This window comes from Tachypleus tridentatus, chromosome 10 (assembly GCF_004210375.1).
Source record: "Tachypleus tridentatus isolate NWPU-2018 chromosome 10, ASM421037v1, whole genome shotgun sequence".
Lineage (NCBI taxonomy): Eukaryota > Metazoa > Arthropoda > Merostomata > Xiphosura > Limulidae > Tachypleus > Tachypleus tridentatus.
The window spans coordinates 33,115,617-33,133,467 of record NC_134834.1 but is presented as its reverse complement, the minus strand read 5'-3'; the positions used below and the strand labels follow the sequence as shown (position 1 = coordinate 33,133,467).

The window sequence follows — 17,851 nt, the reverse complement described above, 5'->3', positions numbered from 1 at the left end:
CTCACTCTTTCTTTGTGATAAAATTGTCTCTCTCTCTTACCATCCAATGAATGGAATGCTCACTCTTTCTTTGTGATAAAATTCTCTCTCTCTCTTACCATCCAATGAATGGAATGCTCACTCTTTCTTTGTGGTAAAATTCTCTCTCTCTCTTACCATCCAATGAATGGAATGCTCACTCTTTCTTTGTGGTAAAATTCTCTCTCTCTCTTACCATCCAATGAATGGAATGCTCACTCTTTCTTTGTGATAAAATTGTCTCTCTCTCTTACCATCCAATGAATGGAATGCTCACTCATTCTCTGTGATAAAATTCTCTATCTCTCTTACCATCCAATGAATGGAATGTTCACTCTTTCTCTGTGATAAAATTCTGTTTCTCTGTCTTACCATCCAATGAATGGAACGCTCACTCATTCTCTGTGATAAAATTCTCTCTCTCTTACCATCCAATGAACAGAAAGCTCACTCATTCTCCGTGATAAAATTCTCTCTCTCTTACCATCCAATGAACAGAAAGCTCACTCATTCTCTGTGATAAAATTCTCCCTCTCTTACCATCCAATGAATGGAACACTCACTCTTTCTCTGTGATAAAATTCTGTCTCTCTCTTACCATCCAATGAATGGAACACTCACTCTTTCTCTGTGATAAAATTCTGTCTCTCTCTTACCATCCAATGAATGGAATGCTTACTCATTCTCTGTGATAAAATTCTCTCTCTCTCTTACCATCCAATGAATGGAATGCTCACTCATTCTCTGATAAAATTCTCTCTCTCTCTTACCATCCAATGAATGGAATGCTTACTCATTCTCTGTGATAAAATTCTCTCTCTCTCTTACCATCCAATGAATGGAATGCTCACTCATTTTCTGTGATAAAATTCTCTCTCTCTCTTACCATCCAATGAATAGAATGCTCACTCATTCTCTATGATAAAATTCTGTCTCTCTCTCTTACCATCCAATGAATGGAATGCTCACTCTTTCTCTGTGATAAAATTCTGTCTCTCTCTCTTACCATCCAATGAATGGAATGCTCACTCTTTCTCTGTGATAAAATTATGTTTCTCTCTCTTACCATCCAATGAATGGAATGCTCACTCATTCTCTGTGATAAAATTCTGTTTCTCTCTCTTACCATCCAATGAATGGAATGCTCACTCATTCTCTGTGATAAAATTCTCTCTCTCTCTTACCATCCAATGAATGGAATGCTCACTCATTCTCTGTGATAAAATTCTGTCTCTCTCTTACCATCCAATGAATGGAATGCTCACTCTTTCTCTGTGATAAAATTCTGTCTCTCTCTTACCATCCAATGAATGGAATGCTTACTCATTCTCTGTGATAAAATTCTCTCTCTCTCTTACCATCCAATGAATGGAATGCTCACTCATTCTCTGTGATAAAATTCTCTCTCTCTCTTACCATCCAATGAATGGAATGCTCACTCATTCTCTGTGATAAAATTCTCTCTCTCTCTTACCATCCAATGAATGGAATGCTCACTCATTCTCTGTGATAAAATTCTCTCTCTCTCTTACCATCCAATGAATGGAATGCTCACTCTTTCTCTGCAATAAAATTCTGTTTCTCTCTTACCATCCAATGAATGGAATGCTCACTCATTCTCTGTGATAAAATTCTGTCTCTCTCTTACCATCCAATGAATGGAATGCTCACTCATTCTCTGATAAAATTCTCTCTCTCTCTTACCATCCAATGAATGGAATGCTCACTCTTTCTCTGTGATAAAATTCTGTCTCTCTCTCTTGCCATCCAATGAATGGAATGCCCACTCTTTCTTTGTGATAAAATTGTCTCTCTCTCTTGCCATCCAATGAATGGAATGCCCACTCTTTCTTTGTGATAAAATTGTCTCTCTCTCTTGCCATCCAATGAATGGAATGCTCACTCTTTCTTTGTGATAAAATTGTCTCTCTCTCTTACCATCCAATGAATGGAATGCTCACTCTTTCTTTGTGATAAAATTGTCTCTCTCTCTTACCATCCAATGAATGGAATGCTCACTCTTTCTTTGTGATAAAATTCTCTCTCTCTCTTACCATCCAATGAATGGAATGCTCACTCTTTCTTTGTGGTAAAATTCTCTCTCTCTCTTACCATCCAATGAATGGAATGCTCACTCTTTCTTTGTGGTAAAATTCTCTCTCTCTCTTACCATCCAATGAATGGAATGCTCACTCTTTCTTTGTGATAAAATTGTCTCTCTCTCTTACCATCCAATGAATGGAACGCTCACTCTTTCTTTGTGATAAAATTGTCTCTCTCTCTTACCATCCAATGAATGGAACGCTCACTCTTTCTCTGTGATAAAATTCTGTTTCTCTGTCTTACCATCCAATGAATGGAACGCTCACTCATTCTCTGTGATAAAATTCTCTCTCTCTTACCATCCAATGAACAGAAAGCTCACTCATTCTCTGTGATAAAATTCTCCCTCTGTTACCATCCAATGAACAGAAAGCTCACTCATTCTCTGTGATAAAATTCTCCCTCTCTTACCATCCAATGAATGGAACACTCACTCTTTCTCTGTGATAAAATTCTGTCTCTCTCTTACCATCCAATGAATGGAACACTCACTCTTTCTCTGTGATAAAATTCTGTCTCTCTCTTACCATCCAATGAATGGAACACTCACTCTTTCTCTGTGATAAAATTCTGTCTCTCTCTTACCATCCAATGAATGGAATGCTTACTCATTCTCTGTGATAAAATTCTCTCTCTCTCTTACCATCCAATGAATGGAATGCTTACTCATTCTCTGTGATAAAATTCTCTCTCTCTCTTACCATCCAATGAATAGAATGCTCACTCATTCTCTGTGATAAAATTCTGTCTCTCTCTTACCATCCAATGAATGGAATGCTCACTCATTCTCTGATAAAATTCTCTCTCTCTCTTACCATCCAATGAATGGAATGCTCACTCTTTCTCTGTGATAAAATTCTGTCTCTCTCTCTTGCCATCCAATGAATGGAATGCCCACTCTTTCTTTGTGATAAAATTGTCTCTCTCTCTTGCCATCCAATGAATGGAATGCCCACTCTTTCTTTGTGATAAAATTGTCTCTCTCTCTTGCCATCCAATGAATGGAATGCTCACTCTTTCTTTGTGATAAAATTGTCTCTCTCTCTTACCATCCAATGAATGGAATGCTCACTCTTTCTTTGTGATAAAATTCTCTCTCTCTCTTACCATCCAATGAATGGAATGCTCACTCTTTCTTTGTGGTAAAATTCTCTCTCTCTCTTACCATCCAATGAATGGAATGCTCACTCTTTCTTTGTGGTAAAATTCTCTCTCTCTCTTACCATCCAATGAATGGAATGCTCACTCTTTCTTTGTGATAAAATTGTCTCTCTCTCTTACCATCCAATGAATGGAATGCTCACTCATTCTCTGTGATAAAATTCTCTATCTCTCTTACCATCCAATGAATGGAATGTTCACTCTTTCTCTGTGATAAAATTCTGTTTCTCTCTCTTACCATCCAATGAATGGAACGCTCACTCTTTCTCTGTGATAAAATTCTGTTTCTCTGTCTTACCATCCAATGAATGGAACGCTCACTCATTCTCCATTGATAAAATTCTCTCTCTCTTACCATCCAATGAACAGAAAGCTCACTCATTCTCTGTGATAAAATTCTCCCTCTGTTACCATCCAATGAACAGAAAGCTCACTCATTCTCTGTGATAAAATTCTCCCTCTCTTACCATCCAATGAATGGAACACTCACTCTTTCTCTGTGATAAAATTCTGTCTCTCTCTTACCATCCAATGAATGGAACACTCACTCTTTCTCTGTGATAAAATTCTGTCTCTCTCTTACCATCCAATGAATGGAATGCTTACTCATTCTCTGTGATAAAATTCTCTCTCTCTCTTACCATCCAATGAATGGAATGCTCACTCATTCTCTGTGATAAAATTCTCTCTCTCTCTTACCATCCAATGAATGGAATGCTTACTCATTCTCTGTGATAAAATTCTCTCTCTCTCTTACCATCCAATGAATGGAATGCTCACTCATTCTCTGTGATAAAATTCTCTCTCTCTCTTACCATCCAATGAATAGAATGCTCACTCATTCTCTATGATAAAATTCTGTCTCTCTCTCTTACCATCCAATGAATGGAATGCTCACTCTTTCTCTGTGATAAAATTCTGTTTCTCTCTCTTACCATTCAATGAATGGAATGCTCACTCATTCTCTGTGATAAAATTCTGTTTCTCTCTCTTACCATCCAATGAATGGAATGCTCACTCTTTCTTTGTGATAAAATTGTCTCTCTCTCTTACCATCCAATGAATGGAATGCTCACTCTTTCTTTGTGATAAAATTGTCTCTCTCTCTTACCATCCAATGAATGGAATGCTCACTCTTTCTTTGTGATAAAATTGTCTCTCTCTCTTACCATCCAATGAATGGAATGCTCACTCTTTCTTTGTGATAAAATTGTCTCTCTCTCTTACCATCCAATGAATGGAACGCTAACTCTTTCTCTGTGATAAAATTCTGTTTCTCTGTCTTACCATCCAATGAATGGAACGCTCACTCATTCTCTGTGATAAAATTCTCTCTCTCTTACCATCCAATGAACAGAAAGCTCACTCATTCTCTGTGATAAAATTCTCTCTCTCTTACCATCCAATGAACAGAAAGCTCACTCATTCTCTGTGATAAAATTCTCCCTCTGTTACCATCCAATGAACAGAAAGCTCACTCATTCTCTGTGATAAAATTCTCCCTCTCTTACCATCCAATGAATGGAACACTCACTCTTTCTCTGTGATAAAATTCTGTCTCTCTCTTACCATCCAATGAATGGAACACTCACTCTTTCTCTGTGATAAAATTCTGTCTCTCTCTTACCATCCAATGAATGGAACACTCACTCTTTCTCTGTGATAAAATTCTGTCTCTCTCTTACCATCCAATGAATGGAACACTCACTCTTTCTCTGTGATAAAATTCTGTCTCTCTCTTACCATCCAATGAATGGAATGCTTACTCATTCTCTGTGATAAAATTCTCTCTCTCTCTTACCATCCAATGAATGGAATGCTCACTCATTCTCTGTGATAAAATTCTCTCTCTCTCTTACCATCCAATGAATGGAATGCTTACTCATTCTCTGTGATAAAATTCTCTCTCTCTCTTACCATCCAATGAATGGAATGCTCACTCATTCTCTGTGATAAAATTCTCTCTCTCTCTTACCATCCAATGAATGGAATGCTTACTCATTCTCTGTGATAAAATTCTCTCTCTCTCTTACCATCCAATGAATGGAATGCTCACTCATTCTCTGTGATAAAATTCTCTCTCTCTCTCTTACCATCCAATGAATAGAATGCTCACTCATTCTCTATGATAAAATTCTGTCTCTCTCTCTTACCATCCAATGAATGGAATGCTCACTCTTTCTCTGTGATAAAATTCTGTTTCTCTCTCTTACCATCCAATGAATGGAATGCTCACTCATTCTCTGTGATAAAATTCTGTTTCTCTCTCTTACCATCCAATGAATGGAATGCTTACTCATTCTCTGTGATAAAATTCTCTCTCTCTCTTACCATCCAATGAATGGAATGCTTACTCATTCTCTGTGATAAAATTCTCTCTCTCTTACCATCCAATGAATGGAATACTTACTCATTCTCTGTGATAAAATTCTCTCTCTCTCTTACCATCCAATGAATGGAATGCTTACTTATTCTCTGTGATAAAATTCTCTCTCTCTCTTACCATCCAACGAATGGAAAGCTCACTCTTTCTCTGTGATGAGGTACAAATTGGAAAGTTCTCTCTATTACCACACTGATTTGATACTCAATAGCAGCAAATTGTTAGCTTGTAATAAATGAAAACTCTATTACCACACTGATCTGATACTCAATAGCAGCAAATTGTTAGCTTGTAATAAATGAAAACTCTCTCTATTACCACACTGATCTGATACTCAATAGCAGCAAATTGTTAGCTTGTAATAAATGAAAACTCTCTCTCTGCTATCAAGCATCAAATTGATACACAGTGGAAAATTCTCTCAAACAATCTTTGCAACATTAAGGAAACCAATTGCTTATAACAAGACATGTTGTTTGAAAACCCCTTATATTAAACATGACACAAATTTAGTGGTTACAAAACATTCATACTCTCACCTGCCACCAGTTAGGATCTTCTTGGTTGAGAATCTGCAGTATTTCACCTTGTTTAAAAGATAGGCCTATCTCTTTACAGGGAAGTAAGCTGTCTTTGCTTGGATCATACGAGTAGAGTGTTTTGACATAGAACTGAGAGAAACATTACACATCACCATCATCATAAGAAACAAATAATCTTATAAACTTATGATTATTTTGTTAAGAAGAAATATTTTCATCAGAAATAAAGAAAAAAACTGGTTTCAGTGGTAAAAGTCACACATTCAACATGAAATACCAGTTTTACAGTCAGTAGTTTTCTGGCACTCTCTGTGACATCCACATTTAATGCATTTCAAAGTTCCATTTGTCACTTGTTAACAAGGATATAAATGACAATAAATGTGTAGTCTGTGTAAAATAAAATAAAGTAAATGTACAGTTCAAAACCAAATGCCACATATCACATAAATTGTAACTTGCAGATTACACACTGTCAGCTTACATACACATCATATAAATCTTTATAAACTGTTTAAATTTAAAGTTTTGCAAGCTTTCTAATTTTCAGTAAATAGGTGGTAATTTGTGTGTGTGTAAACATTATACACACACACACAAAATTGGTAATCTAACCAAAAGTAAAATCATGATCTACAAATATTCAAAATTAGACTGACAAACAAGCAAGTCAATAAGAAATTACCAGTAAAAGAGCATAATAATATAAACCTAAACATACACGTGAAGAAGGTATCGAGTCCTGGTAGGCAGACATGATTTTGAAATTGATGCTTCCAGATGCTCTCTGTAGTTGTTTTTGTAACTGTTCTGGTGAGTGTACTTCCACACCATTAACCTCCATGATCATGTCACCCACATGTAAAAGGCCTGCAATTGTAAAATCATTCTCTTTCAAGTTCACAGCATATAGATGATTGTATGGTATATCAGGTTGATGGTCAGATTCCTCTTTTATATTTTATTAACAATTCATCATGGCTAAGAAAAATATTCATGCTATCAGTAACTTATGATCAAAACAAGATACATATATAGACCAGAAATAAAATGTAGCTAAATTAATAGACCAGTCTAACTATGGATGTGCAATGCTATAAAATAAAATCTTATATAATGATTATAAAGTCTTTAGTCATCACTTGGGTACCCTCAACATTATCGGCTGTAAATCCAATAACAGTTTGTGAAGTTCAATGAGTTTAAGTAACATAAGCTACTTCTGAATTAAATTCAATACAAAATAATCTTCAGGCAAAAAAAAAATAAATAAATGATTAATTACTTCAATCAAGAATAGTAATGAATCTAACACTAAAGAAACTTATGCAAATAGGGCATAAAATTTAAATGTCTGATTCATGCATTATCACCAATGTCACATTTTATTATTACTGTTTTTAATTACAAATTCACTGTGACTCTGTACATAATAAACCTACACTTATTCCAACATATGTAAATTTATTTAAAAAGCACCAATTTGAGCAATTAGCAAAAATAATTCATTATCTTTTAATAAGAAACTTCTGAATACTGACACTGCTTAATGTGAAGAACTGTTTTAAAAAAGTTAAAATTTGCTGCAACCAAATGATTTTACCAGTTAAAGCATCTTTTTGCTCACCTTGTCTATCAATAATTCCACCTGCTAAGATCCTCGCTATCACTAAATTGTCTTCTTCATTTTTAACAGTAATCCCCTAAGATTGAGTGTAAAAATGTTTTACCACTTTATTTTTGAAAGCAAACAAAAAAGTTTTATTAGTGTATTAATATCTCTCTTGATAAACATTTTGATAACACTACAAGTTTCTGAAACTCCTCTTACCCAAGGCACTTGAAAACAATTGATATTAACCACCTTTAAGCATCAACAAATTTAGAATAGGCATAGAATAATCCGAGAAATGTGTCTAAAGAACTACTTAAACCAAGAATATTTAATTTTCAATCCTGAACAAAGCAAAATGTTCGGATGTCTCTCTACAACAAAAGATAAAGTAATTAAACTAAGAATCACAAAACTAAAGATGTTAAATTCAGAACACAAACTTCAAATCAGAAAATTACAGAATTTACTGGCTAGACTACAGAAACAGAAAAGGTTGGAGTGTAGCCAGATAAGATCAGAAAATGGAAAACTTAAGACAAAAGATTGTAGTGGAACTTGTTTTTACCTATAATTTACCATCTAGATATTATCTCTATAAACAGTACATCCACATAACGAAGTTTTTATTTTTCAGTATCTTTAATACATAAAAAGTTCAAAGCACTAACATCAAAGACATAACTAATTACTTCTCTTGTCAGCAATGAAAACAACAACAAGGATATCTAAACAGAAATGAATGTTTTTGTTCCACCCTCCACCTACTGGTTTTTAAATCATGACCAGATTTTGCTGCTTCACAACACACAATTACACAGTATATCTGAAGTACTGTTTAAAATACTACAAGTTGAGTGGGAAACACTAAAAATCTCTTTTTTTTTTCAGAATTGTTTATTAACTTTCCAAAGATACAAAACAGATAATTCCAAAAAAAAAAAAATGTATTAGTTAAGTATATTTTGATCTAATTTCAAGTTACAAAATTTCCAAAAACAAGTCTATGCAACTTGTTTAATTACTGCCACCTCGTAACAGATCACATATAGAACTTGGTTCCCACTTTTGAAATGGTTTCAGTACACAACAAAAGCTAAATCATTTACCTATTTATTGCTGTCAGTGTTATAAGATTGAAACACTAAGTAGTAAATGTTCTACTTGCATTACTACAATGAAGCTGTAAATTTAGTTTGAAAAGATAATACAAGTTATTCTTAAGAGGTAAAATTAATTTATAGATAAATAACAAACCAATCAATTGAATACTTGTAATGTAAAATAAACTAGTTCAGTATTTGGAAAATATCACTCACATATTGTTTACTTTTACAATAGTAAATAAATAAGTGTGTTTGTGTGTGTGTGTGTGTGTGTGTGTGTGTGTGTGTGTGTGTGTGTGTGTGTGTGTGTACACAAATAAAATGTCTATTGCATTTTTATATACCAGGGGATCTTCGTCATTTTTACGAATTCCAACCATTCTAACAGCATCTGTTAAAGCGTCAGTTGGAGAGGGCTCAGGAGAAGGAGATTCTGACATTTCAGGTACTTGATACTGTTTGACAGCAACTAAATCATGGGCTTCCAATAAGGCCTACAAAAGAAACAATACACATTATTGCATGGGTAAGATGCATAAAGGAAAAACAAAAATAACCATGTATGTAGAATTAGCATTAAAGATTTTTAATGTATTTTCAACGATGTTAAACATCATAAAACAAACATAAAACGATAATGCTTTAAAAACTTTGATAATTTTATTATGATTATGAAAGAAATAAAAATTGTTAAGATTAGGGTGTACACACACAACTGAATATATTAAATATCCATAATACTATGAAAAACAAGTGTTTACTGTAATACTACAAAACAAATTTGATTATTTTAATATTTTGTACTTTTATGTAATGAAACACTAAGTAAAAACAAGTACCCTTTAAGACGTAACCAAAAGCAAAAATTTTCATTTCTCATGGAAGAACCCCACATTACGGGCACACACACACACATACAAACCACATATTGTAAGGATGCATTACTATAAAAAACATCTAGAATTCAGACCTAAAACAATTCAATTTCCTATCTGAAACTCCATATTCCATACAGGTTTACTTTTCCAAATAATGTTAGAATTACATTAATTTGCAAAAATTAGGAAAACCTAATATATCAGTTATGGTCTGTTTTTCTAATACTCTTTAAGCTACAAATAGAAAACAGTTCAAATAAACAAGTAGGATTATACTCTAAGTCACAGTATATCGATATACTGTACAAGAGCTAATCACCCGGTAGTGAAGAATATCCGATATAAAAATAACACATGCATTAAACAAGCTAAAAATGTGTACCTAAACCAAATAAAACACTGTGAGCAATAATAGAAAAAAAGTTATTTCAGTGATTTTATTCTCAACTTTTAACACGTTTCTATTTTAGTACATTACCAGATTGTGTTTAGTAAAATCACTGGCTTGTGTTCAGTACATCACTGGTTTTTGTTTAATGAATTACTACTTTGTGTTCAATACATTACCAGATTGTGTTTAGTAAAATCACTGGCTTGTGTTCAGTACATCACTGGTTTATGTTTAATGAATTACGAGTTTGTGTTCAATACATTACCAGATTGTGTTTAGTAAAATCACTGGCTTGTGTTCAGTACATCACTGGTTTATGTTTAATGAATTACGAGTTTGTGTTCAATACATTACCAGATTGTGTTTAGTAAAATCACTAGCTTGTGTTTAGTACATCACTGGTTTATGTTTAATGAATTACGAGTTTGTGTTCAATACATTACCAGATTGTGTTTAGTAAAATCACTGGCTTGTGTTTAGTACATCACTGGTTTATGTTTAATGAATTACGAGTTTGTGTTCAATACATTACCAGATTGTGTTTCGTAAAATCACTGGTTTGTGTTCAGTACATCACTGGTTTATGTTTAATGAATTACGAGTTTGTGTTCAATACATTACCAAATTGTGTTTAGTAAAATCACTGGCTTGTGTTTAGTACATCACTGGTTTATGTTTAATGAATTACGAGTTTGTGTTCAATACATTACCAGATTGTGTTTAGTAAAATCACTGGCTTGTGTTCAGTACATCACTGGTTTATGTTTAATGAATTACAAGTTTGTGTTCAATACATTACCAGATTGTGTTTAGTAAAATCACTGGCTTGTGTTTAGTACATCACTGGTTTATGTTTAATGAATTACGAGTTTGTGTTCAATACATTACCAGATTGTGTTTAGTAAAATCACTGGCTTGTGTTTAGTACATCACTGGTTTATGTTTAATGAATTACAAGTTTGTGTTCAATACATTACCAGATTGTGTTTAGTAAAATCACTGGCTTGTGTTTAGTACATCACTGGTTTATGTTTAATGAATTACTACTTTGTGTTCAATACATTACCAGATTGTGTTTAGTAAAATCACTGGTTTGTGTTCAGTACATCACTGGTTTATGTTTAATGAATTACGAGTTTGTGTTCAATACATTACCAGATTGTGTTTCGTAAAATCACTGGTTTGTGTTCAGTACATCACTGGTTTATGTTTAATGAATTACGAGTTTGTGTTCAATACATTACCAAATTGTGTTTAGTAAAATCACTGGCTTGTGTTTAGTACATCACTGGTTTATGTTTAATGAATTACGAGTTTGTGTTCAATACATTACCAGATTGTGTTTAGTAAAATCACTGGCTTGTGTTCAGTACATCACTGGTTTATGTTTAATGAATTACAAGTTTGTGTTCAATACATTACCAGATTGTGTTTAGTAAAATCACTGGCTTGTGTTTAGTACATCACTGGTTTATGTTTAATGAATTACGAGTTTGTGTTCAATACATTACCAGATTGTGTTTAGTAAAATCACTGGCTTGTGTTCAGTACATCACTGGTTTATGTTTAATGAATTACGAGTTTGTGTTCAATACATTACCAGATTGTGTTTGGTAAAATCACTGGCTTGTGTTCAGTACATCACTGGTTTTTGTTTAATGAATTACGAGTTTGTGTTCAATACATTACCAGATTGTGTTTAGTAAAATCACTGGCTTGTGTTCAGTACATCACTGGTTTATGTTTAATGAATTACGAGTTTGTGTTCAATACATTACCAGATTGTGTTTAGTAAAATCACTGGCTTGTGTTCAGTACATCACTGGTTTATGTTTAATGAATTACGAGTTTGTGTTCAATACATTACCAGATTGTGTTTAGTAAAATCACTGGCTTGTGTTCAGTACATCACTGGTTTATGTTTAATGAATTACTAGTTTGTGTTCAATACATTACCAGATTGTATTTAATAAAATTACTGGCTTGTGTTCAGTACACCATTGGTGTAAGCATAGGGTGTAATAGCTTAGAAGTGAATGAATCGCTGGTTTGTATACAGAACAGTAACTCAACCAAGAACAAATGAGAAAGATAAAAAATGTAGTGTTTTGTTGGTGTTGTTTTTTCTTTTTTTCCACATTTAGAAGATTTTAGAAACACAGTAAATTTAAAACCTTAAAGAAGAAAACATTATCTAATGATAGAAAGAACACACATTCCAAAGAAAGATTGTTAATTAAAAAATAAAAAGAAATCCTATGTTAAAATTGCAAACCTATTTCTTCTGCTGTTGTCTACAGACAAAGGGTGTGTACCAGGTTTTAAAACTTACAGTCAACTATTTACATTTAACAGCCTCTTTTCTGAAACATTCAATAATCAAAAGACAAAACACACATCTGGTACTTAAAAGGTTAAACAACCACAATATATAACCACCACCTTTATTCAGTACTGTTCTTATGTAAAAATTTATCAAGTATTCTAATTCAGTTGCATACGGAATTTCATCACACTGTTACTGTTCAACATATGCACATCACAAATAATATAAAATTAAACAGCATTCTCAAGAATAACATCCTTTATTTTCAGAAAACGAATCGCCTACACTTCAGTAAGTAATGAAGAACTTTAAAATTGCTAATATACTTTATATTAATATATAATTGTTATATATCAATGAAACAAAAACTGTAAAAAGGATAATGAAGTTAACATCTACACTGCTTTGTGGAAGGTAATAACAAATTCATATAACTTAAGTATTTGTACCATTAAATTCAAACTAATAAAAAAGTGCTTTTTAGGTCTTCTCAGGAAGACGTTTTAAAACAACCACATGCACCATCAGATAGTATTCCAGTAATATAAATAAACAACAACAATAAAAGAAAAAAAGCAGTCAAACCAACCAACTCCAAGTGATGGATGCTAACATAAAATGATCATCTTTACAGTAAGATTCCTACTCCTTTTAAAATAACCATAATAAACCTCAAGTTTCCACTAAAAACAAAACAGTACATATTAAATGAAAGAATGACCTCTGAGAAGAAATATAAAGACTTTACCCTTACAGGTGAGCGCTGAGATCTCCAAGTTTTAGTGTCTGCTTAATATTCCTAACAAAGTACTTTAATGTACAAATTTGTATTATCCACACCTGAATGTGAGGATTCTCAAGAACTTCTGCTAACTCATGAGCAACCTTGTTATCCCCATGTCTGCACATACTCCTAACGCTGAGGAGTAATTCTGAGGTGTTGGATCCCATTGGCTTGATAGCACCATTACTTTCTTCTAGTCTGTCCTGTACCTGTAAAAAATTAAAAATTATGACACAATATCTGATGTTATATAAAATCAATATCACGTAAAAATATATGTAAGTGCTAAGTTATATAATCAAAATGTTGAGAACCTAAAAAGAGTGAAAAAAGTCCCACCCAGTTCACTTAATATGTTCAAGTATCTCCAAGTCAGTACTATGTCTTTCAAACAGTAACAAGTTAAAACATCACTCAAAAAATTATTTTTGTTTTCATAGTTACTTCCTAAACATTCAAATTAGATGCTTAGAGCTTAAAACTACTACAAGCAAAACCTTTAAAAACAAAATTAAATTATCTACTCAAAAGTTTATTACACATTTCAAATGAATTAACTCTCAAAAGCAATCTTAGCATAATCTAGAAATTAATGAATAATTTAAAGATGAAATTATCTATTTTTATCTTGAAAATATTTACACATAAAATAAATATTATGATACCTCACAAGTCCATTTCATATTATTCAGTAATTATAAAAAGCATGCTCAGTAACTGTTATAACAGTATCAGAACAAACTAACTTATCTGAAATAAAATGTAACTATGCTGACCTAGTAATCCATAGCAATTGCTATAAATAGTAATATGTATTTTTGCATATCATTCCAAATGAGAGCATTAAATAGCTATTACCCCTTCATATAAATTGCATTCCATAATAAAAACTGTCTTGTAGGCGACACAGTTCACCAGGACACTTAGAATGTTTTTTTCAATTTTAATGTTTCACACCTATAGTGAACTTACATCTACAGAAGTCTACTGGGTTCTGGACTTAAAACATGGTAAAAACACATTTCATCACAACAAACACAAAATTTCTCCCATATCACAAGCACCTAAAAGTTGAAATTACATTATATATTCATAATTTTCCTGAGCCACATCTGGACCTTATAAAGTTGAATTAATCCTTGAAGTCCAAATGTTATCTTTAAACAAACTAGGAGTTCAACACAAACACCTACAAGATATCCTTGATTTTAAGATAGATTCTAATTTAAATTGCAGAGTCATTCTTAAATAATTAATGATTACAATAGCCAAGACTTTGAAATAGATATGAAATTACACAACAATGCAGCAACCTGTTAAATATTTATACCTGTAAATGTTGAGTACTTGTTTACATATCTGAATAAAATTCCGATGTAGTATAGCTTTACCTTTATCAAGGAGCTCATGACTGGTGAATCCATAAGTCCTTTCAGAAATATCAAATCAGTATCGCAAGCTCCAACTCTTCCATTCAAGTCTTCAATATTATCTCGTATATGTTGAAAAGCAGCTGAAAGAAAATTGAATGCTTTTCGTCAGTTAGTGAAGAAAATGAAGTAACACAGAAATGTCCATCAATCTTCTTGAAGTAGAGGAACAGTGACAACATTTTTATGTGCAGGCATGAGAATGGGCATGTGGGGAAAGAAAAGACATTCAAATGTCATTTTACTGACACTCAACTACCAAAACCTAAAATCATTTCTTGCTAGTTGGATATTCTGACAACTAGCTTATCATAAATGTGGTACATCATGAGGACAGAAAGAACTACAGGATGTTCTGACAATTGGCTAATCACAGATATGGTACATCATGAGGATGGAAAGAACTACAGGATGTTCTGACAATTGGCTAATCACAGATATGGTACATCATGAGAATGGAAAGAACTACAGGATATTCTGATAATTGGCTAATCATAGATAGGGTACATCAGGAGGATGAAAAGAACATAATTCGTGTCACATCTATTTTACTTTTTCCAATTTCATACCATAAACAGAATTTCTTCCCCAAGAATGATAAAAAAAAAAAGGTCCAACTTTGCATACTGAAGAAAAACACTCATGTCTGTATCTATCGCAATTTCCTATCACACTGCATTTTACTACAGTCATGGTATGCAAATTGTGAGAAAAGGGGTCACAAAGCCATTATGAGGTGGTCAGGTACAAGTACAATATAAATTATATCTGAAAATACATATTTAAAGACAAAGAAGTTTTAAAAATTACCATACAAATATTACTACTACTAAATAATATACTGCTAACAGTTAACGTGTGAAAATGACCCATACAGCACGTACACAAATTGGTTATAGAGTATACCACTGTTCTCTAATGTTACACAGAACAACCATTTTCTTTTGCATATAACTTGTTTGAAGAATGAATATTACTAATAAAAAATAAAACATTTTTATCTCTTTGGTTAAATTCTGTCAATATTAATGAACAATCATAATTGACTAATTTCATCATGTATTTCCATAGTGCACACCATCCATAAACATAAATGTTACAAAAAATATAAAAGTATAAGCCTATTGTAAAAGTCAGTCTGCTCTTAAGCAAAAAGCTATACAATGGGCTATCTCTGTTGTGCTCACCATGGGTATCTAGTGTTTTGATTCCAAAGACTAACTGCTATCCCACTGATTAAACATTTGTGCCACTGTTTATGAATAAACACCAAGAATTCTGTCAAAATCATTTTTAATTTTCATTATTTATAAAACTGAATTTATATATTTATAATTGAAAACTCTGCTACACAAGATTTTACAAAAGCTCCAAAGACTGCCACGAGCAACTATCCAGCAATTTACAACAATTGAACACCGTGTAGCATTTTGAGTTATAGCTTATTAAAATATTAGATTTGTGACTAATGTGTATAAGTAACTCAGTATTAAATTGCTGTAATTAAACATTTTCATGTACATTTTATTTTATGAGTAATATATTTTTATCTTAAGAGTATTTGATGATCCGTGTATCGACAGCTTCACAAAATAATTTCATTTTAATAAAAAACATTTTTCACATAGAAACTAACACACACGCATTTAAAATGATACCCAAGGTAGCTGTCTTGTCTTTACTAATTACATAATATAACAAAACATGCTTCACAGAGCATAACAAATTAACTTCAGCTAGCAACAGTCATTCACAAACTCAAACTTTAAGAGAGGTAGTATTATATAAAAGTTTCAACTTGATCAACGATTCAACAGTAAAACTGCAACTAACACTTCCTGTAAAACAGTTTACCTTATACAAATCATGCCAAATTTGGTCATGCACTTCATGCAACAAAAACACGGCATTAATCCTTCCTGGTGTAAGTCAATAAACCTGCTATCCACCAATTAAAACTTGTCCTGTATGATGCAAAATAAATTTAATCTTTTTAATAATCATTGTACATATTTTAATTATTCCCTCAAAATAAAATGGGATTGTATATACATATACACTACATCTGGAAAAGAGCTTCAGAAAATGTTTAATACCTAGTTTAGTGGTTCTTAATTTGTAGGCTGCAGAATACTGGTGTTCAATGGAATAGTTGCACAGTTACAGAAAAAGGCAGTGACAGAGTATAGATTCTACTGTGGCCTGTCAAGATACATAATTCAGGTGGTCTGCTCTACAAACAATACGTTTGAGAACCACTGAACTAGATTACTGCGCATGAGTGTTTGTACTTTGTTACTTTAGTTCTAATCACTACCCAAGGTTCACTCCTTGATACATTTATTAGAGAAATACTGCTTCATATTTCTTGGAGTTCATGTTCAAATCTGTAAATGTAACTTATTTTGCTTAATGCATCACAATGACTAGTTCATTTAAATCTTGTTAAAAATATACAACTATTCATTTCACCATATTCATTTAATTCAACAGAAAAGAAAGCTGTTTGCTAGGCATTCTACAAGAACACATCCTATGACATAGTAACATTTCTGTTGAAATGTTAAGAGTGGCAAATCCTCCTTAGTGAAAAATTAAGGTGTTTTTTTTTTCTCTCAGATCACTCAAAGGTGATTTATTTTAAAAAGATTGAAATATGCAGGTCTATCTTTGAAAGATTTATATAATTATGCCACACACTTATTAGCTGTAAAATAGACATATCAAAAAATAACCTAGTAGGAGTACATTTGGGCCTAACGTGTTATATTTATAATTGTACATAAATAAACCAATGTACTTTATGTAATTCAATATTATGTTTTCTGAAGCTGAAAGAAGTTTGATATAAAATATAAGTTTATTATATTTATTGAAAAAGTATTTGAGAAACCAAAGTTCAAAGTTAGAAAAGACTCAAGGACCTTAAAAAATATTGCTGTTTTAGATATTTTATTAATGTCTAGAATTAGGAATTGCCACAATTCTTTTTAAATACCTTCCCGTTCTACTGTGTTTGGTAAAGAAGTTGATTTTATCGAACAAGAAAATCGGTTTACATATTTATCCAACATTTCGAATCCCACTTACTTCCTTGTTTTCATTATTCAGTTGTTC

At 32.6% G+C, this 17,851-nt stretch overlaps 1 protein-coding gene across 1 annotated transcript in view; it reads right to left on the bottom strand.

Annotated features, from left to right (window-relative positions):
* The window catches only part of LOC143229021 (protein PALS2-like), a 29,967-nt gene extending 12,138 nt beyond the window's left edge, over positions 1-17,829 (bottom strand). Inside the window, exons 1-7 of the mRNA XM_076460666.1 lie at positions 17,825-17,829; positions 14,696-14,817; positions 13,361-13,513; positions 9,270-9,419; positions 7,835-7,910; positions 6,929-7,077; positions 6,205-6,336 (exon numbers count right to left, since the gene is read on the bottom strand). Of these exons, the coding sequence (XP_076316781.1) occupies positions 6,205-6,336; positions 6,929-7,077; positions 7,835-7,910; positions 9,270-9,419; positions 13,361-13,513; positions 14,696-14,728 (693 nt within the window). The 5' untranslated portion in view covers positions 14,729-14,817; positions 17,825-17,829. The remainder of the gene's footprint in view (positions 1-6,204; positions 6,337-6,928; positions 7,078-7,834; positions 7,911-9,269; positions 9,420-13,360; positions 13,514-14,695; positions 14,818-17,824) is intronic.
* Between the last annotated feature and the right edge of the window lie 22 nt (positions 17,830-17,851).